General features: G+C 35.0%; 5 protein-coding genes and 1 long non-coding RNA gene across 9 annotated transcripts in view; 5 read left to right on the top strand and 1 right to left on the bottom strand.

Moving 5' to 3' along the window:
• The window catches only part of tefu (Serine/threonine-protein kinase tefu), a 36742-nt gene extending 36107 nt beyond the window's left edge, over positions 1-635 (top strand). For all 3 annotated transcript variants that reach the window (XM_089740322.1, XM_089740323.1, XM_089740324.1), the window contains exons 35-36: positions 4-152; positions 395-635. In XM_089740322.1, coding sequence (XP_089596448.1) covers positions 4-152; positions 395-582 — 337 coding nt within the window. In that variant the 3' untranslated portion in view covers positions 583-635. The remainder of the gene's footprint in view (positions 1-3; positions 153-394) is intronic.
• Positions 636-3778: 3143 nt separating this feature from the next.
• Positions 3779-5084, top strand: LOC149503127 (uncharacterized). The gene has a single exon (XM_089740321.1). The coding sequence runs from the start codon at positions 3921-3923 to the stop codon at positions 5034-5036; it is 1116 nt and encodes a 371-aa protein (XP_089596447.1). The 5' UTR covers positions 3779-3920; the 3' UTR covers positions 5037-5084.
• A 4088-nt stretch (positions 5085-9172) lies between these two features.
• On the top strand, positions 9173-10300 carry LOC149503126 (B9 domain-containing protein 2-like). Its single transcript, XM_028187418.2, has 4 exons — positions 9173-9428; positions 9571-9696; positions 9782-10007; positions 10163-10300. The coding sequence occupies exons 1-4, from the start codon at positions 9338-9340 to the stop codon at positions 10254-10256; spliced, it is 537 nt and encodes a 178-aa protein (XP_028043219.2). The 5' UTR covers positions 9173-9337; the 3' UTR covers positions 10257-10300.
• Positions 10172-15756, top strand: LOC114252789 (tectonic-1-like). Its single transcript, XM_028187416.2, has 5 exons — positions 10172-10735; positions 10821-11036; positions 11122-11260; positions 11400-11581; positions 14703-15756. The coding sequence occupies exons 1-5, from the start codon at positions 10262-10264 to the stop codon at positions 15750-15752; spliced, it is 2061 nt and encodes a 686-aa protein (XP_028043217.2). The 5' UTR covers positions 10172-10261; the 3' UTR covers positions 15753-15756.
• Positions 13050-26499, bottom strand: Cul3 (cullin 3). 2 transcript variants are annotated; one of them, XM_089740320.1, is made up of 12 exons: positions 26398-26499; positions 25772-25950; positions 25154-25348; positions 24227-24403; positions 23977-24147; positions 22670-22777; positions 21893-22017; positions 20895-21093; positions 19912-20081; positions 19015-19153; positions 16137-16289; positions 13050-15108 (listed from the first exon to the last, which is right to left on the bottom strand). In XM_089740320.1, the coding sequence occupies exons 2-11, from the start codon at positions 25787-25789 to the stop codon at positions 16137-16139; spliced, it is 1455 nt and encodes a 484-aa protein (XP_089596446.1). In that variant the 5' UTR covers positions 25790-25950; positions 26398-26499; the 3' UTR covers positions 13050-15108. The 2 variants fall into 2 exon arrangements, with proteins under 2 accessions (XP_089596446.1, XP_089596445.1); XM_089740319.1 differs by lacking the exon at positions 13050-15108 and adding an exon at positions 15743-15855.
• Positions 16454-18294, top strand: LOC149503125 (uncharacterized). The gene is made up of 3 exons (XR_016325819.1): positions 16454-16461; positions 17870-18009; positions 18089-18294. It is a non-coding gene; the product is annotated as an uncharacterized LOC149503125 (long non-coding RNA).
• Positions 26500-26551: the final 52 nt, after the last annotated feature.

Genomic DNA, 26551 nt, shown 5'->3' with positions numbered 1-26551 from the left:
CAGGTCTTGTGAGAAAACAATGCAACTCCTCAGAGACAATCAGGAAACCTTATTGACGATATTGGAAGTGCTTCTATGTGATCCTTTGTACACTTGGATTATATCCCCTAAACAACAAAATACTCGTGGCAGTAAAATCGATAACCTTAATTGTAAGTGTGATATGCTGCAGCGATACCCTTATAATGACTTTATAATTTTTTTAAACTTTTTCGACCTTACTAATTTTACTTACTTTAAACTAATTTTATAACTATTTAATCTATTTTCAAAACTATTCTTATTTTGTACCTTGAGCTCATCACCGAAGTATATCTCATTATATTATATGTCTACATTCTCTTTGGTTTTGCTAATGTAAGTAATGCTAATCACGAACTTGATTTCTCTTTAGGTGGCAGCAGTTCGAAAAGTGGTCTCGCCCAGAGAGCTTTGCTAACTGTAAACAGTAAATTAAGCGGCACTGAAGGCGGTGTGGCGGGAGGCGTTGCAGTTCCTGGTCAAGTAGCACGTCTAATTCATACAGCAATGGACCCAAATAACTTGTGCCGGCTTTTCCCGGGGTGGCAACCCTATTTATAGGATACAGAAGAAGAAACTGTCTTTTTCCTTTTAAAAATAAATTTCATGGCAAACCAGATATTTTATTTTCGAAATATGTACATACATATCACCCGTGCGTCTTCTGTAATTATAAAATAACTATTGGATGAGGCATTCAAATGATCAGTTTTAGCCACAATGAACTGGGTCCTTTATGCTAAGTCTTCATTTATCATTACAAATTAATTTAAATGAAAAGTGAAGAGAGAGAGAGAGAGAGAGAGAGAGAGTATTTTTTATTGTACACCAAAAAACAAACAGTGCGATACATGAAAAACAAAAAAAGTACAATTGGCGGTCTTATCGCTAAGAGCGATCTCTTCCAGACAACCATCAGGTGGAGAAGAATCATTTGGAAACGAACTACGCGCGGTGTACCATTCCAGTGAAATACATATACATGTATGTACACATACATATACACATACATATCTCCGTAAATATACATACAATTAATACAAAGTATTATAATATAATAATAATTATTAAAAATAAAAATTTAATTTAAAGTGAAGTGAAGTGGGTGGAATACAGTCGACATTTTAGATTGAGAATAGATTAAATGACAAATAATACCCAGTAAAATGGTAAATATTTAAATTTAATGAGATATCAATGGAGTTATTGTAAAAATCCGAAAGACCTGGTCCAGCTAATATGTTTATTTACTTATTTTCAATATTTTACTTTTATAGGGTTGGTCCTACTAAGGCAGTTTTATTTTCCAACAGTTTTGCACTTTGACCGATGCTAAATGCTTCATAAATAACTATCATCATATGTAGAAGCAATATATAAAATAAAAATATAATTCCCATATTTTTCCCCTTCATGCATCCCCGCCAAATTGAAGTTTTATTTGCATTAACTTTCGAGAACTATCAAATACCTACTCATACTCATATCTGATAATATCCTTCATTTGTGGATCAGTTTAAAGACAAAACAAATATTTATAGTAGGGCAGGACAAAAAAATGTTAACTAAAAACTATTCTCAGTATCAATAATCCCGAAAAAATATACAAATCACGTGACACATTTGGCTTATTAATCTTAGCTTATTAACTTTATATAATGTGTTACCTTTGTTTATTTTATTAATATTTTAACAAATAATGGAATTAGCAAGCTAACAGATACTTGCATTTTCTAGGCTAAAAATCTAGACAGAGAAACTCGGCTCACTGAATTTCGCCCCACTTTTTTTGATTTTCGGATATTTTTTAATAATTATTTATTCGTTAATGTTCGAATGTAAAAATGGTTTGTTCTACTTTTATTTATTTATAATTAATTAAACAAATGATCACCCTTAAGTTGGCCTCCTTTATAGATATCTTTATTTTTATCGCTCAGATATCTAATTAATTTTGATCAATTATCGTTTGTTCGATGGCTATTGGTGATTGTTCGATCATAGAAACAATTAAATTCCCAATTATTAATTATTTTATATCTAATAAGCAAACCATCACGTCACGCCTACATTGCGCATGCGCCGGTTTTGTCAGTCAGCTGGCAATGGCCGTATTTACTAGCGTTTAATCGTCCTGGGTTGTATTATAAAATCTTTGCAAACACAAATGGGTACAAAGAAAGATTTTATTTAAGACGAGCACAAAATATAGAAAGAAGGAGAAAGTAAACAAGAAATAGATAGTCCAAGCAACACAAGCGGTACACGAAATAAAAAAGCAATAATTAAAAGGCGTAGTAAAGAAAGAATAACACGGGATGCGCGCTCGCAAGTCGGATTGACAAGTGGCGGTGGATCGGTTAAAATGCGACGACAGGTTCGTCTATGCACTGATGTACTAGCGAAATATTATCGCCGCCGCTATACTGCAGTTATCGCCTGACTTTTCTTGTGAATTTAATTTTGTTTAGTGTAAATAATGTTTTGTATGATTGTGTGATAAATGAATGTGTTGATATAAAATAAAGTATGTATGTGTTGTTGTGTAGTGTAATTATAATAAAATATTATAAAATAAATAAATACATGTGAGTCACCCACAAGCATTTTGTTAACAAGTAACTGTACTATACTGTCTGTCTGTATACTGTCTAATTATTTCTTATGTAGATCAAAAAAATATTGAAAACTTCAACAATACTTCAATAAAAAAATGTCAGTGAAGACGGCCAATTAGTCGTTAATAATAATAATAATGTTTTTATTGCAAGTAACCATGACTCATATAAATTGTTAATAAGACTTAGACCTATGTTAGTACGATTAGCGCGGTTTTAATAAATTCAGTTATTTTTAATGTTTTTTTTTTATTTATTTATTTATTGCTTAGATGGTTGGACGAGCTCACAGCCCACCTGGTGTTAAGTGGTTACTGGAGCCCATAGACATCTACAACGTAGACGCACCACCCACCTTGAGATACAAGTTCTAAAGTCTCAGTATAGTTACAACGGCTGCCCCACCCTTCAAACCGAAACGCATTACGGCAGAAATAGGCAGGGCGGTGGTACCTACCCGCGCGGACTCACAAGTGGTCCTACCACCAGTAAATTATGATATTGAATATTATAATAAAATCCTGTTTATAGAGTATATATATACTAAATTTATTCTTCCATATTAAATATATTTCTACTAAATGTGCCTGCAATATATTTCTTGAACTTATAAATAATTATCATTTCAACAAAAACAGATTTTGTGTGCATTACATTTACATTTTTGATGGTGACGGTTTGCATATTAGATATAAAATAATTAATAGTTGGGAATTTAATTGTTTTTATGGTCGAACTATCACCAATAGTCGTCGAACAAACGATAATTGATCAAAATTAATTAATCCGAGAGATAAAAAAAATATATGTTGTAAGGGGGGCAACTTAAGGAAGATGATTTGTTTAATTATAAATAAATAAAAGACGAACAAACAATTTTTACATTCGAACAGTAACGAACCAACGACAAGCAAATAATAAAAAAAAAAAACGAAAATAAAAAAAAGTGGGCGGAATTCAGTGAGCCGAGAAACTCATCTGAAAACTAAGATATATAAAAATCAATATTGAAAAATGTCTGTGATGCACAGAGCATAGATTTTTTCGTGATTGAATTGACACTTGTCAAAAATACTTAATACCTAATGGTGTTGTCGATTATCTGTGGTTACTATAGCAACGAGTCTGAGAAAAAAAAAGGGCGGGAACGTCAAACTAAATAGGCGCTTTTTTCAAGTTAATTTTAATTTATTTGGTTTTAGCCCTTTTTTACGACATTGTTTCCTAATTTTTCACTGTGTTTGAGTTTAAAATTATATTTCATAAGTGTGTTCCGTAATAATGGACGATGACGACGGGGGTGAGGGCTTCAGCTCCGCCCCTGTGTCCGCTCCCATAATAATGGGAAAAAGAAGAATGAAGTCATCTGAATACGACGAAAGCCGCAAAATAAAAATGACTTTCATTAAAAATAAGCGCGGTCTTTTTAAAGACCACCATGCTCTTTACGAAGACCTTACAAAAAAAGAATACCCAGTGCTTCTTCAATCAAGCATCTCACAACCAAATAACAGAGTCCCAATGGACCTGTTAAAAATAAATAAAGCATTAAAAAATATTCAAGGGGTCCAGTATGTCAAAGCTGCTGGGAACTTTTTTGCTAAAATTTACTTTGGCTGTGCTCGGGATGCCAACGCTTTTTTATTAAATGTAAGTTTTATGGAGTTAAACAATTGGACAGCAAAAATACCTTACGATAGCATTGAGAGTCAAGGAATTATTCGAGCTCCTGTGGAATTGAACGAAGAATCTCTTTTAGTAAATTTAAAAGCTTCATGCACAATACTCGGAGTAAAAAGATTTTTCAAAAAACAAGAGAATGGAAGTGACAAGCCACTGCAAACTGTGCTGGTTACATTTTTGGCGTCTAGCCATCCTGATCACGTCACATACGAGCATATTTGGATGCCTGTTTCGGATTATATTAGGCCTGTGTTACAGTGCTTCAAATGCTACAAATTCGGACATGGAAGTGGTGCCTGTAAAGCCACTCAAGTTTGCTCTATTTGTTCAGGCAATCATTTTTATAAGGAGTGCAGCACTCCCAACATCTTCAAGTGCTCCAACTGCAGTGGGCCACATTCTGCAGTTTCTTACTCTTGCTCAGTAAAGGCAGCCAAGGTTGCTGAAGTAAAAAATAAGATCATCAGCAAGCAAACATCATATGCAGCCATACTAAAGACTCCTGTTATTAAGAACCCCGTGACCTCTTCTATATCTGCGAAGACCCCTCAAGGTAGGGCTTTAATTTCAGACATTATCAATTCAGAAATTGTCATCAGAACCATTACAAAAACTTTAATAGAATTGTTAAAGAAAAAGGATTCTAAATCCCCTTCTGGACCTATATCTACTCAATTAATTAAAGAAATGCTAGTAACAAATTTTACATCATAAATTATGGATAGTTCTACTCAATCTTATATGCATAATTCTGTTGGTCAGTTTAATATCATTCATTGGAACTCTAGAAGTTTATTTCCTAAATTAGATCAACTTAAAGATTTCCTCAGTAAACTGGACAAGTGTGTTGATATGATTTTATTCAATGAAACCTGGTTAACTTCACATAAAATCATCAAATTACCTGGATTTAATGTTATAAGAAGAGATTCCAACCAACCACATGGTGGGGTTGCTATTGCATTACGCTCTAAGTATAAATTTAAAATAATAGACACAATTTCTCAATATCATTTTCAAAATATTTTAATTACAGTTTACATTAATAATTTTTCTTTTGACATTCTATGTGTTTACATTCCTCCACCACCAAATGGTAAGTTCACTATTAATTTATTGAAAGATTCATGTTCTAAATTTGTTTCAAATAATTATTTAATAATTGGTGACTTCAATGCACATCATGCTTCCTGGAGTTCAAGAGTCAATGATAGAAGAGGTAAAGCCCTTCATGATTATGTGGAAAGTTCTGAGTTGGTTTGTTTAAATGATGACACAATCACGACCTTTGCTCCATTTGGTCAACAAGGTAATGTATTGGATCTAGTATTCGCATCCCCTGCTCTTAGCTCTAGTTGCACAGTTTCTGTCCTTGATGATTTGCTCAGTAGTAATCATTTCCCTCTATTTATTGAAGTCTTTAACGATGCTTTTATTTCTTCCTTTGGCCCGACCACCTTTTCAATAAATCAAGTTCATACACTAGATAATACCTCCTTAGCTAACATAAATTTTAATAAGATTGACTGGTCAAAATTTAATAAGTTATGTGAAAGTGAGTTTTCAAGTTTTAGCTTCGCTGATAACTCTCTTGAAAATTATAATAAGTTTTTGAGTATTTTACATGACATATTAATGACTTTTGACAAAAAGTGTTACTCGCACAAAAAACGGATTTATTCCAAAGCTGTTCCTTGGTGGAATGCTGATTGTGACCGCGTAGTTTTACAAGCCAAAGTTGCTTTATTATCGTACAAGCATTATCCAAATATGGAAAACTATATTATTTTTAAAAAGCTGGACGCTTTGAAGAAAAGAACTTTATATGAAATAAAACGTTCAAGCTGGATGAATCTTTGTTCATCATTCAATCGAATGACTTCGAGTAAAATTATTAGGGATCACATTCGTAGATTTAAGCACGCTAAACTCAATAATATTTCTACGTCTTCAAGTTTTTTTCAAAATTCCGCTAATGCATCTTTGTTTTTGGATTCGATAGCTGGTTCTGAGAATGAAATTTCCGAATCTAAGTTACAAGATTTTTTTAACAGCCACGGAAAACCGGAGGCTCAATGGCTGGTAGACCCATTCTCTATGGGCGAATTTGCGACTGCGTTAGAAAATAAAAAGGAAACCTCCCCTGGTCCTGATTTCATCCCTTATAAAGTAATCAAAAATCTTCCCCAGTATGCCAAGGAAATTTTATGTCAAATATTTAATGATCTTTGGCAAAACAACTGTATTCCTCCGATTTGGAAAACTCAACATGTAGTACCGATTTTAAAGCTTTACAAGGATCCCAACTGTATCAATTCTCACAGACCCATTTCTTTAACTTCTTGTTTTTCGAAAATTTTCGAAACTATGTTAAAAAACAGGTTAGAGTGGTTTACTGAAAATAACAACTTAATACCAAGTACTCAATACGGATTTCGTAAAGGTAAAAGTACAATAGATAACTTAAGCTGTTTGATTGGCGATATTAAAAATAACTTCCATAATAATCAATTTACATTAGCGGTATTTTTGGATATTAAAGGGGCTTTTGATAATATAGATCATTCCTACCTTATTGAAAGTCTACATTCTTTAGGCTTTCCAGGACATGTTCTGTTCTGGCTGTACAATTTCCTGAACAAGCGGTCTATGTTTTTGAAAATTAAATCTAGTTTATTTGGTCCTAAAATTTCTACAAAAGGTACTCCTCAAGGTTGCGTTTTATCACCTCTCATATTCATACTTAGTTTAGTATGTTTCATAAAGAAAATTCCAAATTCTGTTAAACATTTATTCTTTGCTGACGATCTTGTTCTCTATGTAAACTGTAATGATATTAAAAGTGGTGAATCGGTTATGAATAGTTGTTTGCGTAATATTTACGATTTACTTACAAATTCCCTAAAACTTGAGGTCAATATTTCCAAAAGTTCTGCAATTTTATTTTCCCAAAATGGATTGCATTACCCTAAAGTTTTATACAATTATGATATTATTCCTGCTCAATCTTTCGTAAAATATGTTGGTCTTTCTCTAGATTTTGATCTTTCGTGGAAAACTCATATTGATGTTATTTGTAAAAGAGCTGAATTAGGTTTGAATATATTAAAATCGCTAACTGGAATAAAATGGGGAGCTGATCCCAAAGTTTTAAAAACGATTTACATTGCAACAATCCGAAGCCATTTCGATTATGGCTGTATGTTCTTTTCGGACGCAAATTTTTCTATTCTTAAGAAATTAGATATTGTGCAAAATAGAGCATTACGAATAATTACTGGTGCTATGATGTCGTCTCCAATTAATTCCTTGGAAGTTGAGGCTGGTATTGTTCCTTTATTCATACGAAGAAGTTTTATATTAGATAATTATTGCCTTAAGCTTATTAGCCGTGATAATCAAGTAACTTACAGGTATTTGAAGTATGCAAATATTCCAAATTATAATTTAATTCCGCTTCCTAATTCTTCATCCATATCCAGTGCCTTAACGTACTTGAATTTTGAATTTCAGGATGTGGTATTTTGGTCTACTCTATTGCCTTGTTTCGAATATAACTTTCATGACATGTTGAGAGATGTGGCTGTTGATCTAATCAAGTTTAAATCTAAAAATGATTTTCTGGAGTTCCTTGAAGATAGGACTGATTTTGTTAAAGTGTATACAGATGGCTCTAAAACTAAAGATAGAACTAGTTTTGCATTTTTTGATTCGTCCATGAACATAGGATCAGTTTATAAATGTAGCAATTTTTTCTCTGTTTTTTCGGCTGAAGTACTAGGTATTATATATGCTTTAGAGCACATTCGAGTAAATTACTCTGCAGGGGACAAAATTCTAATTCTATCTGATTCAATGAGCGCCTTGCAAGCTCTTAAAAATAAATGTATTAGTGCATCTGTAAATTATTTAATTTATAAGTTAAGAAGTTGTTTGAGTTCTTTGTATTTCAGAAATATATTTATTGAATTTTGCTGGGTGCCAGGTCACTGTGGTATTGTGGGTAATGAATTTGTTGATAAATTAGCCAAATCTACAAAAGATATAAATATTTCCGATTTTAAAGTTCCGTACTCAGATTTAGTTTATTCAATTAAACAAAATATGATGAAACGTTGGTATAATTACTTGTCTAAGTCCAGAGAAACGAAAGGTAAATGGTTAGCTGAAATAGTCCCAGTACCTAGTACTAAATCTTGGTTTGATAGTTTTAGATTCTTCCCGGGAAGAGCCTTTATATCGATTATTTGTAGATTACGTATAGGCCACGGCCATTTTCCTGCGCATCTTTTTAGATTAAAGTTAAGTGAATCAACTGCATGTACTTATTGTAACTCTGGCATGTGTGATCTAGATCATATTTTTTTTAATTGTCCTGAATTCAATCAACAGAGATTATTGTTTAATGCATTATGTAAAGACACAGGCTTAAAATCTATTCCTAATTCCATTCAAGGTATTTTAAAGCTTCCACAACTATTCTCAATAGTGTATAATTTTGTACTTCACACTATAGAACGACTATGAATGTATAATTCATGAATGTATCATAGGTCTCCTGCTTATGTGCAAGTTTAATTATTTTTTATAACGACTCATGTTCTTTTTTTGTTGTTTGTTGAAAGAAAACTTGTAATTTTTTATTTTTTTTATAGTAAGTTCTTGCAATTCATTTTGTCATTAATTTGTTGTTTTCAATGATTTGTAATTGTTTCTTGGTTTGGTTTGTTTCTTTTATTTGTGTTTTTATTGTAAGTTCTAGTTCATGTACTATTTTTTTGTAAAATTAGTTTAAGCTGATGGCCGTGTTGCCAATGCTTTCAATAAATTAAAAAAAAAAAAAAAAGCAACGAGTCTGATTACTTAAGTCATAACAATTTTCCGGTCTTTCACTTTCGTAGCTTTTATCTAAAAGATTAAGAATAATATCTTTTTAAAACTTTTTTTTCCTTTATGATTATGCAAAACAAATAGTATGACTTATTATTAACTTGAAATTATACTAAAACAGTCTGATGGCAGAACTGCATATTCTAGGGGAAATTCAAGGCACGAAATACTTTCCAGAAAACTACTCTTTATTCTGTCGATATTCTTTCCAAGCTGGTGAGTGAAATTAGTGTTTTGATGATTTCTAGTTTGTAAATTCAAATTGCAAATGCATTAGATTTTGCCTTAATACAAAAGTTGGTAAATTTTATGTTATTTGATATAAATCATTACATAGGTACTTGATATTAATTTAAAGGATGTAACTGGACTGTAATATCTGGTGCATCAGAAGGGCAGACTGTTGCGGCAGAACCTGATGAGTTACAATCAGTTGCATGGTCACACTCAATTGACATACATTATCTTTCAAGAGGAATACAAGGTTATTTTAAAACTATTAATACCATTTTTATTAAATTAAATTACTTAAGTAAATAGATATTAATATTTAAAATGGGTAATTTCAGGTTGGCCTAAACTAGTTCTCCAGGTTAGCTGTGTAGATTCCATTGGTAGGTCGTGGGTTGTAGGATATGCTCATTGTAATATTCCTGCAGTACCTGGCTTGCATAATCTTGAAATTCCCTCCTGGATTCCAGCGGCAACTACACTGACTGATAGACTTAAGGAATATTTTATTGGAGGATCTCATCAGCTTTTAAATCTGGATATTATTATCTTAGGAAATGATAGGTACATTAAGTATAAAGAATTTAATAAAATAATTATTGTAATGATCATTTTTAATCAATGGTTTTACATATTTTAAGATTGTCAAATGTTATGAAAAAATATGTATGAAAACAATTTTAATGATATGTAATATTAATAAAAACATATGATTTTAGATTTAAGTTGAAAACTCGATCCAAAGGTATTATCAAATTAAACATTGATATTGTATTAAGAAACTTCAGCAAATTTGGAGTTGAATATAAATAAGGACAATGAGGATTATCACCTACTTTGCATTTACATTACTCTCGGTCTTAACACAGTTTTGTGTGATAGATTATATTCAAGGCAAAATACAATTAGATAGTAAACATATAGATCCTGATGTATCTACTACAAATAAACAAACCAAAGAGAAACTGCAATACATTCCTGATAAGCCCCATGCTCTATACTATCGCACTGCTGAGCCATATAATGTGCTACCAAAGAAGAAAATATTCTATAATGATTCTATACCAGACTTCACATTTACAACCACAGATAATTTAAACACAATATTGGATGTATTTTATGATGAAAATAGTTCAATATACAATATTTCTACTACAGAAACATTTTTCACAAGCACTGAATCTGAGATAGTTACAGAGTTAACTATATTTGAAATCAAGAATCAAACAACAAACAAACCCAATGACTATGCAAAAGAGTCAAGCAATAAAAACTGTTTATGTAATTTTTTGGTAAGTTAATGTTTTATTAATTTTATATTCCAAGCGTTGAATGAATTAATAACAGATGGAAACTAAAATATTAATTTACTTTTAGTACAAGGTATGCGATGTTAATTGTTGTTGTGATGGAGACTGTTCAGAAGAAGAAAAACAATTATTTAATTGTTCAAAGGTAGTTCCACAAAATGGGCCTAACAGCAAAAGTTGTAGCTTGTACCTGCTTCATAACTATTTTGGTAAATTCATTGATAACCTATTCTGCGTAGTGCAAACGAACTTGCCAGAAAAACGAAAGGTTGCACAGTACAAAGTAAGTAATTTTATTTAAGAAGCTTTGTATTAATTTAAATTCACAGCAAGTCTGATAGGTACCTAACTAATTTAAATGTTTTCAGCCGCAATTACAGGAAGTTGGTCAATATTTTAAATGGATATCTATTAATATACCAAACATTTCACGAGATTTTCAAAGGAAACCTTATGTTAAGGGAGATTATTTGTGGATTTTAAAAAACAGAGATATTTCTCATTTAGGTAAAAATATAGTTTATTTAGTTGTAGCACAATACTATATAAATGAGTAAGTTTTGATAAGATGGATATCTGCACTTTTTTAACAATCTGCCTATATATGACAAATATTTGTATTAAGACCCATTGTTTCATTTTGCAGATTTACCATATGCAAATATTAACAATTTCTGCACAAACAGAAAACCAATCAGATTTCTGAATAATGAGAAGATTAAATGTAATGTGAAACTAAGTGATATTGAGATGTTTAATGTTAAGAGAATTTCTGAAGTGACTTCAATTATTAGTGTCTTGAACTCTACAATGAATAGTACAATATTGGTAAGTATTTTCAGGTATAATAACCGGCAAACTTCTTGAGCATTTGTTGACGTAGTGGGGGTAAGTTTGCGCATGGTACACTCACGTGCAAAAACATTATTTACTTTGCGTCAGTGGTACAGTACGTACAGAAAGTACATATGTATTTATTTATATATTTATTAGAACATCAACAAAACATATAGGTTAATAATTGTAATAATTTAATCTTGGGGTAAAATAGATATTCCTTCTATTAAGTCAAAACTAGAGCTGTTGCCAGGTCTTCGTTCAGTTGAAGCGAAGCTGGTATTTGTAATTTTTTTTCGTTATCATAATCTTGACCATCATCATCATCACTGTTTTCATCACCCGAGTCGCTATCATCGTGATGAGCGTATGACATAGGGCTCATCGGCGTAGTTTACAACTCGGTCGATTCGGTCTTCTTTTTTGTCTATAATTAATTATTTTTTGAAGATATTCGATTCGTAGTAATCGAATGTTACTTTTTTCATTTACCAGCTTCCGATTATTTTCTGTTCTTTTTTTCCATCTGAAGCCTAGCTCTTTCATAATTCGTCGTAAGCTTCATTCCGAGCCATTAAAATTTATATCTTCTTTAAATTTTTCGAAGCCTTTCTACGATACGGAGTTTCGCTGCTTGTTACGTAGTTGTTATGATTACATCTTTTTATTACAGATTGAACGAAACTATCCATTCCGGTAACTTTCTTCTTCCCTGATCTTTTCTTACCCGGAGTCCGAAACACGGCGAGCAAGCCAGAGCCTTTAGCTTCGTTAATAATGCACCTAACAGTACTCACTGATGTTTTTGTTGCTTCCGAAGTCTGTTTTAATTTTTCCATATCATTCTTCCCCTGTTTTATAATGAAGCAATATACGTCGTACACAAATTTTCTACCCTTTCTTTTAAGTACTATACCAGTTTGTCACGGCATAGTGTATGTTTTATAAAAAATCAACAAACACTCATCAAATAGCAATGGCAACAAAGTCCACAAGCAATTATAACAAATAACTTAACGATTAATAATGATAGACTTTCCACTGTACGCAAGCGTACTTTTGGGAGCAAGCGGAACGAGGGCGCGGTGCGGGACGCAAGGTTCGACTGATCTACCAATAACGCGCTCGATACGATTTCCCCTGCCGTCGCGCCTCACCCTCACCACCAAAGTGATCTAAAATTCGGTTCTGCGCAGTCAAGGTCATTTGCTCAAGAAGTTTGCCGATTACTATACTAGTTTGTTGATCTCTTTGAATGATCGGTACAGATTAGTGAAAATATTTCGTGTATTAAGTTACTGGTCAACTAGTTCGTGTTAGTAATCTCGACTACGGCACCACAGTGTCCGGTTTCGATTCCTGGTCGTAGTGATACGTCTGTATCTTCTGTACCATCTATACTTCTTCTGTATCGTCTGTACCACCTAGACTTACTCTTCTGTATTTCTTCTTCTTCTTCTTTCTGTTCTTCTTCTGTATCGTCTGTACCACCTAGACTTACTCTTGTCTCGTATGTGTTTCCGGAATCCATAACCATAACAGATTTTTTTAGCTGGAGGCCGTTGAATGTAGAAAGTTTAGTGAGGTATTGCCTAATCATTTTATAGGACGTGCCGTATTTTATCGCTATGGAAATAGCAGCAAGGAGGTACCTACCTGTGTGCCTTGCTATAATAATATGCTCTTCCACAAGTAAATACGCAAATTTACAAAGTTTAGATTTTTATTACACAATGTTGTATTCCTTCATCGCGGAATTCGCTCGTGTACACGTTAAGTCCGTGTTTCCTTAATAAAATTAGTATTTGCATGTGGAATACTGTCATAGTAGCATTGTTTGACACGAGTAAGCTGAGGCGTGTTATCCTTACCTAACTAGTGTTAGTAGGAGTTTATAGGGATCACAAAGTTCATGCAGCAGGCCACCTTGAGATAAGAGATCAAAGTCTTTGTAGTTTTGTATAAAATTAATTCATCAAACTGAAACGATTGACTGCTTCGCTGCAAAACATAAGAAGATGGTATCATTTCCAGTGGGCTCAAAATACTCCCTCCACCAATTAATTACCTTGGTAGGTAATTTATAGTAGATACTATAGTAGAATTATTTTGTCCGTGCAGGGCATAGTGATGCGCATTATTGTTGTCGATAAGCGTTATCGATAGTGTATTTAGTTTTGTCATTTTGTGGGTTAGTGATAAAAATGAAAGAAAAAATCACTAATCGAACACTTACACCACATATTGCTGCACCAAGTTAACGAGAACGGCAGAAATTAACACTTCATTTATAATAAAACGTGCTTGTGCTGGTATATTTTTGCCTACAAGCAAAATATTTGAATAAATTCTGTCGTTTTGGTACAAAACAAAGGAGTAGCCATTATGTCACTAAAGAAACTCAGAGAGCGAATGCACAAAATCACATTTCTCTTCGACATATGTACTATAATTTGCAGATAGGTACAAAAAAATTACTCATAACATAACAATGTCTCACCACCCTTCGTATACCGCCCCGCCGCCGCGCCGTGTACCTGTTTTCGATGACTCATTTGTATTTATCGATAATGGCGTTGTGCCCGCGCGACATGCTCACCGCCCTAGCCGGGCTATGTTTTATGACCCAAACTGCACGGACAAAATAATTCTACTATAGTTTTCACTTTGTTGTCATTTAAAGTAGAATTTATCTTTGTTGTATTAATGTATTAATGATTTAAGACCATTGAGACATGGTCAACTTGAAAAATCATTCTAAACTAACATAATTACTTGATAAGGCTATTTTGAGGACAAATAATTCAATTCTGTTTGCTGGCGACAAACTGGCGTTTTTGGCGACATTCAATTTTATCACTACACAGTATAAAACAAAGTCGCTTTCTCTGTCCCTATATCCCTATGTATGCTTAAATCTTTAAAACTACGCAACGGATTTTGATGCGGTTTTTTTTAATAGATAGAGTGATTGAAGAGGAAGGTTTATATGTATAATAACATCCATTAAATAGTGGAGAAATCAATAATAAATTACAGTTTCCGAAGCGAAGCGAGGGCGGGTCGCTAGTTTACTTTAAAACATTAACGAAGATAACTTTTTTTATTACAGAATTGTTCTACCCTTCACTGCGCTAACTGGACTGTATTAGCGTGCAACGAACAATCCTGTTCCCTTTACGACGAGCACGTTCACGAACCAAAGTGCGTAGAGAATTTTTGCACAAACCTGGTTTTGGAACTTGATTACATATTCAATTATTACCATTCGAAAATTACGAATTCGACAATTAAGTTTTACGTACAAAATATGTCAATCGTTCTACCGTTTTTCACTCAGATAGTCAACGTGAAGTTTGTCATGTCCAATCGCTCACTGGACAATGTTACACGCTTAAGCGGAACTCCAGGATATGTGGACGGTCGACCTTTATTAGTCTCAAACGCAGAAGGAAATCGCACTGATGATTTCTACGATGATCCAATAGAGGCAAAAGCATTTAAGTCTTTCTCGCTCCCTGGAAATGTACAAGGGAAATGCGTTTACAATAACAAAACAGATAATCAAATAGTTTTCGGATATAACAAGAGGCTAAAATGTAGACACGAGCATAAATACTTCATAGACGTAACGGATGTTAAGAGTTGTAAGTATATTCAAAACAACTTAACCAAAGCTTTAAATTTGGTTGGCAAAATATCTGTATCGCCCCTCGGAAATCCTGAAGGCTTAAAAGATGAAGATTGGATTAATTTGAATACGAACACGATTGACTCGTCTATAGTTTACGGTGAGTATGATAAAAAAACAAAAAAATTGCAGTGTTACAATTTGGCGACGAGATATTTTTTTCAATTCACTTGTATTACCATAAACGAGGAGCGAAGTAATAGAATAATATATGCTTCAATTGAAGTCACAAGAAAGAATATAAGTTTCATTGAGGATTCTGTTTCGACTTTGGTAACTTTAGATGTAAGTTTTATAGATGTAACCAAACCGGCGGCGTTCGAGTATGCACACGGACCACGTTTGAACATACATTTGCCTGAAAACTTCTTCTATCCGTATCGTTCTAAAGCTTCATCGCAGCATATTTCCATCGATTTACTATTTTATTTATGTCTTCTATGTTTCACAAATAAAATAACTTTTCATTAACTTATATTTTTATTTGAAATAATTTAAATACTTTTGTTAATTCTATCACTTCTAACTCGACATTGGCGCGAGGAGGACTCAATCGATCTCGAACGGTGCGGGCCTGAAAATAAAACCCGTTCAAGGAGCCGCCGCTCGTCCGGGCGATCGCACCGCGACGTTTACGAGGTCGGAGAACACAATAAAACATAGCGATTACAAAACATATTTTTAATCAACGTAGCTCGCTCGCGACACCGCCACTGTCGCAGTACATCATTCGAGGTTTTAGTTACACAGGTATTTACAATAATTCCTTTATATAAATGAGCATTCGAGGAAAGGTTTCAGTAATATTATTATTCTCACAGTAACGGAAAGTCGCTCGAACGGAGAGTGGCTCACCTATGCGACGTAGTTGTACACCTTGCGGTCGTCGGGCGTGCGCGCGAGGTACTCCCGCTCGATGAGTCCCTCGATGCGCTTCTTGATGACGACCGGCGACGGCAGGAAGCGCACGCGCAGCTGCTCCGTCACCTCCGCCACCAGCAGCGTGTGCTGACGACGACACGCGCTCATTACAACACTCTTACATACTCTCTTATTTATTGTACAAGAGCATCATTCTAGAAGCATCTCGAAACGTGAGGTCCAAAATGTGGTCTCACAATATTTATATGTAAATATAAATTCACATTATTTATTCCAATAAGTGGATATCCATGAACAAGTAACTATTACCTTTTCTTTTTAATTGCTTAGATGGGTGGACGAGCTCACAACCCACCTGGTGTTAAGTGGTTACTGGAGCCCATAGACGTCTACAACGTAAATACGCCACCCACCTTATAAGTTCTAAGATCTCAGTATGCCACAACGGCTGCCCCGCCCTTCAAACCGAAACGCATTACTGCTTCACGATAGAAATAGGCAGGGTGGTGGTACCTACCCGCGCGGACTCACAAGAAGTCCTACCACTAATCCTACCTGAAGGCTCATCCTTAAAAATGTAAAAAAGAAACAAGAGATCGCTATGTGCGCTGTATCATGGTGCGGGTGGCAGTTGCCTGTATGACGTTGACATCTGTCAGTACCACATGACTAGGGATGTGACGTTTAGAAATTCATTTTTACTGCTGACGAAATGTAGTAGTTCTCTTTAATGTTGTTATGAAAATTAGTTTAAAAAGCAAATTATTATTTAAACAGTTGTAGATGTTTAACAAAACTTCAATTGATTCTCATGTCGTGTCGCTTTATCGAAGTGGTATAGCCCGAGAGCCCGTGGGCTCTACCTGTATGTATTTGACCAGACCTGAATTTTCGTACATTGAGACCCCTATACCTACCATGCATGAGGTGGGGACTCACTAAGCTCAAAGTGGTCGACGCGCCGAGCGCTCAGGATAGGTACCGATTTTGACGGATTTTAAATCCATTTGACCACGTCTGCCGTTTTGAAATTTTGAAAATATATGATTATTATTATCGGAAAATAAGAATGGCAGACCATTATCGCGCATTTTACTTTGTGGCAGACCACTTTGAAAATGCTAAAAAAATAAAGTTTTGAAAGTTATTGACCAGATCTGCCATTGATATAATAATATTATGTTGTTTATTATAGTCTTAAAAACTTATATTGATCACGGCAGACCCCTACATTGCGTACACACATCAACATATAATAAAATCTTAGCTACTACCCGGCCAGATGTATATTATGTTTTGCGTTCACTGTTTTAGAGGAATATAATTTACTTGCGATTTACTTTAGCAATGTATTTACCGAAATTAATATTTTTTTATATTCTATATACTAAACTTCATTAGTTAGACAATAAAGAAGTGATTTTTTATGGAATAATTATAAATAATACGGTATAATGCTGATCAAAAAATAATTCAATTCCTCATTTTTATCATTCAACATTTGACTTGCCAGCTATACAATGCCAAAAAATCTAGTGATGTAGATGATGGAAGGTTCCAGCTATTCGTTAGCAACTATAAAAATTCAGACAAAATGAAAATTATAGAAAAAAAATTCAAAATTTTGAGGCAAGCTCAATACCACCGCGTAAGAGTGAGCTTTATCAACAACTTTTGAGGGCCCACTATATTTCTTCTATTTGGAGAAATGCTTACAAAAAGCAACCCACAACTTTAGACCCATTGGAGTATGGTTGGATTGAGCAGGACAACATATATGCCTTCAAAGGGTTCGAAGGTGACCAACTTCCATATTTTGTGAGTGACTTAATCACCAATGTTCCTGGTAAGTTGATAACAATTCTTTCTCGAACATGTTCAGATGAATTTACGTTCATTTTACAATTTATGTTTTATTTTTGCAGTATTCGATTCAATGGATGATGAAGACGAGTCGCCTAACGATAAAGATCACTCCGATGATGATGATGATGATGAATGAAGATTGATATATATATATATATATATATATATATATATATATATATATGTAATGCATGCATGATATATTTTTTTAACTGATTTAACACTTTTAAATTTTGTCTTGACGAAATAAAAATGAGGAATTGAATTATTTTTTGATCAGCATTATACCGTATTATTTATAATTATTCCATAAAAAATTCACTTCTTTATTGTCCAACTAATGAAGTTTAGTATATAGAATATAAAAAAAATATTAATTTCGGTAAATACATAGCTAAAGTAAATCGCAAGTAAATTATATTCCTCTAAAACAGTGAACGGAAAACATAATATACATCTGGCCGGGTAGTAGCTAAGATTTTATTATATGTTGATCAATATAAATTTTTAAGACTATAATAAACAACATATTATTATATCAATGGCAGATCTGGTCAATAACTTTCAAAATTTTATTTTTTTAGAATTTTCAAAGTGGTCTGCCACAAAGTAAAATGCGCGATAATGGTCTGCCATTCTTATTTTCCGATAATAATTATCATATATTTTCAAAATTTCAAAACGGCAGACGTGGTCAAATGGATTTAAAATCCGTCAAAATCGGTACCTATCCTACCTGAGCGCTCGGCGCGTCGACCACTTTGAGCTTAGTGAGTCCCCACCTCATGCATGGTAGGTATAGGGGTCTCAATGTACGAAAATTCAGGTCTGGTCAAATACATACAGGTAGAGCCCACGGGCTCTTGGGCTAATAGGTACCTATCGCCGTCTTGCCTATTGCGAAGGAATTGTGTTTTCCAGTGGGAACTATGTCAGTCGTTATACAACAATATACGCAATAAACAGAAACTACAGTAGTACGTACTGCCATTTTCTTCCTGGCTTTCATGATGCGCACGATGGCCGCTTCGATCTCGTGCTTGCGGTCCTCGTCCACCTTGTTGCGGGTCTCGCGCCGTTCCGGCTCCGACTCTCCCTTCGCGGCTACCGTTTGTATCTTAACTCTGCAAAAAAAATGTCAAGAACAAATAATTATCCGGTGGTAGATTCTGGGAAGCACTGCTTTTGCTAGAACAAGTGTTAGCATCCCTTCCGGTTTGAGTCCCGAGAGCTCACCTATACGCTAGGGTGAAGCTGAAATAGCTTCTCAAGGCTATTAGAAGAGGTTGAAAAAAAACCTATACTAATATTAAAAAAGTTTTATGTTTGGACGTTTGTTACTCTATCTGGTGGTATTGCTGGTGGTAGGACCTCTTGTGAGTCCGCACGGGTAGGTACCACCACCCTGCCTATTTTTGCCGTGAAGCAGTAATGCGTTTCGGTTTGAAGGGTGGGGCAGCCGTTGTAACTATACTTGAGACCTTAGAACTTATATCTCAAGGTGGGTGGCGCATTTACGTTGTAGATGTCTATGGGCTCCAGTAATCACTTAACACCAGGTGGGCTGTCAGCTCGTCCATCCACATCTAAGCAATAAATAAAAAAAATCCAAAATGTGTCCATCCATATCCAAAATCCAAATTGATGAAATTTCGCACCAAGATACTCAGATTAACACAACAGTTTATCTTGATAAGTGAGATGAACCGGGAACGCCAGGTACATTTGTTATTATCTACTAATACGTTCGAGATTTTACGTACCAATGGATCTACAAATGGACCAGAGAGACGAGCGCAAATTTGAATGAAGAATTGCAATATATTTCCATAGAGGTCCTTCGTTATTAATCCATGGAACGTGTTTGAATATTAAAAATTACCTATGTAACTTAGATGTGAAGGCATCATTAACGTAAAACTGATGTGAGGGTTCGATTTCTTTAGTTTTAGGATGTTTGATGAGAATTCGTTGGGTCGGCTTGCCCATGGCCAACGATTGAAGCGCGCGGACTAAATCCTTTTCCGGTATATCAGTCTCGTTGAGTAATTCCTGCAATCAGTTTGGTTAGTTGTAGAAGTTTGTAAAAGGCAGAGTATATTTCATTTTTAAAAGCATAAGTCATATATGCCTATAGCATATTATAATTATATTGACTATAATAAACTAGAGAAGTCTGTGCGTTCATCTTTAGAATAAGTTTTTTTAAAATGATTAATCTATATTATTATAATCTGTAGTCTATAGGTTGAGTTTCAATCAAAAGGTAGTTCCGACGTTAGGAACCTAAAGTTCATATAAAAATTTAGAAACAGACCCAACATTTGTATACAAATCAGCAAAGACAAAATGGTTAAGTACATTTTTTTTTTCTGTTAGTATAATATATTAACATAGTCTTCTTGTCCATAGCCCAATATGTGGGGCCGCATTTCCTTTATTTCCAATACGTCACCTCTGCACTCACACCCTTCTCTCGCATATCCCCTTTCACACAGCCCATCCCAGTCTTTTAATAGCCCTCCTTCTCATGTTACCCTCTATTTATATTAATATCTATGTTTATACTAACACTAGCTGTACCAGTCCGCTTCGCTGAGCATTTAAAATTAACATTATTATTTCTCACCCCCAGAAAGATTCTCATCATTAACGCCCCCGCAACTGGTGTAGGGAGTCCAACACTCATAGAAATATTAGCCTATCCATTAAGTACATGTATTTCCTACATAGATACCAAGTTTCAAGTCAATCGGATGCATGGTTCAGTAGTTATAACGGAACATCCGTAAAAACCACTGTAGATTTATATATTAGTATAGATTGCATGTATTAAAAATCTGGTACCGAAGGTCGAAAACTGACCTCGTAGGTGAGACGGTCGCGCTGGTTGAAGAGCAGCAAGACGCACATCTGGAAGGTGGAGACCTGTATGATGTGGCGGCGCGGCGCGGCGGGCGCGGGCGGGGAGGCGGGCGCGGCGCCGAACGTGGCGTGCAGGTCCGCGCTGCCCAGCTGCGGCTGCAGGGACAGCTGCCGCCCGGAGTGCTTCGCCAGGTAGAAGCTGCAAAGCGAGCGGGGAAAGTTAATGCTTCTCCCGAACATTCGGAACTGCGTCTAGAAGTCCTTCATATATTTATGAATTTACTAGCTGACCCTGCAGACTTCGTAGTGCCTCAATCGATAAATAAAAGACCTAAACTTTTGTATAAAAAAAACATAAAAAAAACAAAAGGAATCCGTCCGACAAGGGACACGTCAAAGGAAAAACAAAATTGTTTCTTTTTATATAATTCAGAGCATTTTCATATTTATTCACCTTTTAAACCTTCTCTGGACTTCCACGAATAATTCAAGACCAAAATTAGCCAAATCGGTTCAGTCGTTCTCGAGTTTTAGCGAGACTAACGAACGAATAAATGAACGAATTTTATAACGACGATAAAGAATAAAGATAATAATAATAATATAGACAAGCGAAAACCTGCCACGGTACACCGTTGCCAATAATGGAATACACCCATTTGATTACCGGCGCCTCATGATATCTGTTGATGGTACTGTGCTAGAAATTCGATTATGTAATATTGAGGAATGACATTAGGACGATTCTTTTCAGCCTGAGGTCGCCTTCCTATATGCGAGATAATAGACAAAGTTATCTTATAATTTATGATTTATATTTTTTCTATTTACCCACCAACCAGAAAAGTGAGTAATGCTGAAGGACTGAATCAGATTCATTCTATGATTAGTCCGTGGCTTGCGATGGCCCTGAATGACGTCACACGTGGTGAGTTGCGATCAGCCGCGTTTTGTAAAATTTGGTTTCCTATTGAGTTGAGAGGAATGCCTGTACCGACCTTCTGAAGACTTCGAACGCGTTCCTGGGCGCGGCCGGTATGTTGCACTTCGGCGTCGCGCTCTGCGTCGGCCAGAAGCCGGTGGTGAGCACGCGGACGGACAGATCCACTCCGTACAAGTTCAGCTGTGAATGCGCACTGTTCTTTACATGCATAAGTGTTTAACGACGAGAATGTCTTATTTTTATATAGTACTAGCCATACTCGCCCGTTTCGCTGGGCATTTAAAATTAACATTATTATTTATTGTCATTATTATTAGGGAGTCCAACACTCATATAAATATTAGCCTATCTATTAAGTACATGTATTTTCTACATGGATACCAAGTTTCAAGTCAATCGGGTGCATGGTTCAGTAGTTATAACGGAACATCCGCAAAAAGCACTGTAGATTTATATATTAGTATAGATTTATTTATAAGCTTATTTTATTTAATGATCCATAGTGCCTTCAAAACTCGAGTTTAGAAATCTGGTATATCATTTATGTTCCCGAAAATTGTGAAGATTTCTTTATTTACTTAAGTGAGTAGATAAGTTCGGGGTTCCATTGGTTTTAAATAAGTAATATAGAGATTAGAGGTCATGAGTGACTTCAATGCCGCCACCGACCTTGCGATGATATAAGATTGAAATCTTAGTAGTGTTGGAAAAGCGGTTAGTCCATTCTTCAAACTAAAACAAACGGTTGCACTGCGGTACCTAGTAATAGGTAAGAAGACGGCGGCAACCCGCGCAAACTTATCGATCAGATAATGTTGGTAAATCAACTTACCCCACTAGAGAGCACGTGTTCCTTAAATTCATCCATGATGGTGTTAGAGACGGTCATATCCTTGAACATACCCTCTAATTTTGATGTGAACTGACAACCACACTCAGTCTAAAACGAGACAAAGAAAGGGTTTATTAAATACGACAAGCATATGAGTCGACGATTTCGTTTGGTGCTCCCAATGTGCGGGCGTCACACGACACCACAATGTGAATGGAGGAAGAACGGTCACTTGTCCTAGAGTGTTAATTAGGAATTTACAATTGCTTTACGGCAGAAGCAGACAGGCTGGTGATGTAGTTCCGGGCGGGATTACAGCACATCGACTTCCCAACGTCGACGAAAGAAAAGTATTAAGGTTATTTAGAAAAATTTGGTGAACACCTAAGGATACAGTTTAAGATATACAAATTAAAAATACAACACAATTGTGTGATAGATAAATATTAGCTATCTGTCTTTTTTTATAAACTCGTCGGATCATAGTTGTCTGTTTTCTGTATACTAATTAAATAGTTTTTTCTTTTGCTCGACAATACACATCTACTCTGGGAATATCTATGAAAAAAGTAGGAACTAGAATTTATTTCGATTAACTATTCTACCTTTTTTTTTAATCACCTGCTTAAAGTCTGTTTACATTTACATCTGCAAAATTCTTTACGTTTTCTTTTTAAATATTTTACAGTAAAGCACATTAGAAGTCCCACAGAAGACTTTAAGCAAGTTCTACGTTTAAAACTTACTTGAAATACATTGAAAAATACTTGGACTCACTAACGAATATATCCATATGGTAAAGAATTTGCAAATTTAAACAGGCACAATAGAACGGGTCGTGTTATTGTGATGTGTTAACGGTCACTGTTCTAGTTTTCAATTTGCGAAAAGTCCCCAATAATGCAGTGATAGTCGCGGAGTTCCACATCCCTCAATAACCCTTCGTTCTGGTTAAATGATAATGATATTCATTGTATGAAGTAACTTCAAAGTTCACTAGTTATGTTTGATTAAAAAACTAAAACTATAATAATATATAGGTATAAAATGTAGTATAGTGTGTCTAGTAGTTTAATTCTAAATAATCAGCCAGCACAAATTTTCGTAGCAAATATGAGTGCATTTGTATGATATTTAGGCTCTAAATTTCTCGAGAAATTATCAAACTTGAACGCATGATTGAATCGCGGTAAAATAGGACGGGCGGTGATGATACCAACCGATGCACACTTTCAATACACTCTGTACCATTTCGTCGTATGTTACAAAATACTTATTATCAAAGTTCAAATGATATAAATACTGACCTTAAGTTTGGAGATCATGTTCTTTTCACTGTCATCAGAGACAGACTTATTGAGTAAGAGCCGTTTCGCTAGATGCTGTTTATAATAACGTTCGAAAACGTCCTTCTCTTGTAAAAATCGGAATAGTACCATTGTTTTATCCAGCACAGCTTCGATTTCCTGTTCACTCATCTGTAATAGAAAACGCATGTTGCAGAATTGCGGAACTAGATTCGTGAGCAGAATTTGTGAATGTTATTTTAATACGTACCCCCTTTTCGCCTTTCTTTAATTTTCCATCAATGAACAATGACAAGAATTCCGGTGACTTATTATTCAAGTTAAGGAAGTATTCGAAGTCTGATGCGATCATGTGCTTGAATATTTTATCGTTGTTGAATGAATTTTGTAGGAAGTGGTCAAATCGGTCCTTTAGATCAAGAAGGTTCTGGAAAGAATTGAAATAACATCTAGTTAGTCAGTCTATTGCATATAATTAAATAAACATAACTTTTTGTGTGCATAACAGCTACAGATTGAGTATACTTAAACATATTATGGCAATTTTCGCAGTTAAAGAGAGGGTATTAAATAATTTGTTTCTGGTATTTATTTTAAAATACTATTTTAAATCTATATATAATTCTCTATATATAAAATGAATTGCTGTTCGTTAGTCTCGCTAAAACTCGAGAACTTGTGTTTGCTCGTCTGCCGTTAAAATATTTTTTTTTCAGGTATTTCAACTTTAAATTAGTCTACTGTAAAGTTCAGGCATTGTCGCTTAGTCACGTTCGCCTTTCAAGCGTCGATATGTACAACTAGCTGACCCGGCAGACTTCGTAGTGCCTCAATCGATAAATAAAAGACACATCAAGGGGACACATCAAAGAAAAAACAAAATTGTTTGTTTTATATAATTCCAAGCTTTTTATATTTTCTCACCTTTTAAACCTTCCCTGGACTTCCACGAATAATTCAAGACCAAAATTAGCCAAATCGGTCCAGCCGTTCTCGAGTTTTAGCGAGACTAGCGAACAGCAATTCATTTTATATATAGAGATATATATATAGATTTAAAATAGTATTTCAAAATAATACCAGGAACAAATAATTTAATACCCCTCTCTTTAACTGCGAAAATTCGCCTTTCAAGCGTCGATATATATACTGTTTTGTAGAGTCCGTACGTACGCACCTGTACGTATGCGATCGCGTTGGTGTTGTGCAGCGTGTCGGTGACGAGCGCGCGGCCCTGCTCGCGGAGGTGCGCGGACACGGCGTCGGCCACCGTGCGCAGCCCCTCCCCGACGCGCGACAGCAGCTTGTACACGCAGCCCAGCTCCGACGTGCGCGTGTGCGTCAACATGTGCACCACGCCAGAGTTCTCCATCTGAACAGAATGAATATCGATAACTATAATAAAATCTTTTTTTTTAAATAATTTTATGACCTGGTAACTAAGACCTTTAAGTCATGTATAATATAATGTATATTCTTATTATTATGAAAAATTATAATATGGAGTGAAATGAAATGATATGGATGAAATGTAATCTCAGTAAAATAGCGGTCATTTACTGATATTTTTTCAGTGACTTTTGGAGGATCCGAGAAGTTATGTCCAGCGGCTTTGTTTAATTTCCCCACATTTTTGCACTTTCACAGATTTTAAACAGTTAATAAACCACCGTTATTACACATTTAAGCCTGAAGAAACACTAAATTGACAAAATAAAACAATACACACTTCACTCCACGCGTTCCCGCCAAAAAAGTCTTATAATAGAATAATCGATTGTACAAGTGCGTTTACCTCGACAATAGTCTTCATGTGTCGCTCGATGAGTTCGTGCTCGAGTACGGAGACGACCCGCGGCTCGGTGGACTCGTCCAGGTAGTGCCGCGCGCGCTCCGCCTCCTCAGAGATGCGGGCCTCCACGCGGTTGATGTACACGCCGCGCTGTTCTCCGCCAGGAACTTCTGAGATTCCATCTAATGTGCCATAACAACTACTGTTTAATTTTAATTAAAGAAAAACGATATTTTATTATTTCCACCCAAATTTTCAATTATAACGGAACATAGGATCTAGTAGCAACTCAATGTTAAGGTGGTTTGGAAGGAAGGCTTGGTATACTTGTTTACTGATATAAAAAACCCAATAAAGGGAAAGTTCTCAAGTCTCTATGGCATAGAGGCGTTTTCTGTGTTCTGTTTTAATGACAAGAGAAGACAAGGGCCAACTTTACAAGAAAAATAGAACACTTAAGTCATTTAGTAATAGCAAGCTTGTATTTACCGATATGCGCAGCTTGATATCAATAACGTTTATGGATATTTCTTAAATATGGTTTAATTTTAATAATCTTTTTGAAACTATGGTTTCCCAAAATTAATTGATTTTTTTTTTGTAAATTCATACCGATTAAGTCTACATACTCTATAAAATTCAGATGACTGATGCAGGAAAGGTTTTCAAAGTCTTCTTCATAAACAGCTCGGGAGTTGATACCGAGAACCATGAGCATCTGACAGGCATTTCGAATTGCCAGACGATCCACAACTTCGCCGCGACGTTCACGAGCAACAAGCT

This window comes from Bombyx mandarina, chromosome 04 (assembly GCF_030267445.1).
Source record: "Bombyx mandarina strain Sakado chromosome 04, ASM3026744v2".
Classification (NCBI taxonomy): domain Eukaryota; kingdom Metazoa; phylum Arthropoda; class Insecta; order Lepidoptera; family Bombycidae; genus Bombyx; species Bombyx mandarina.
The sequence above is the reverse complement of the archived record's forward strand: the minus strand, read 5'-3'. Positions and strand labels throughout refer to the sequence as shown.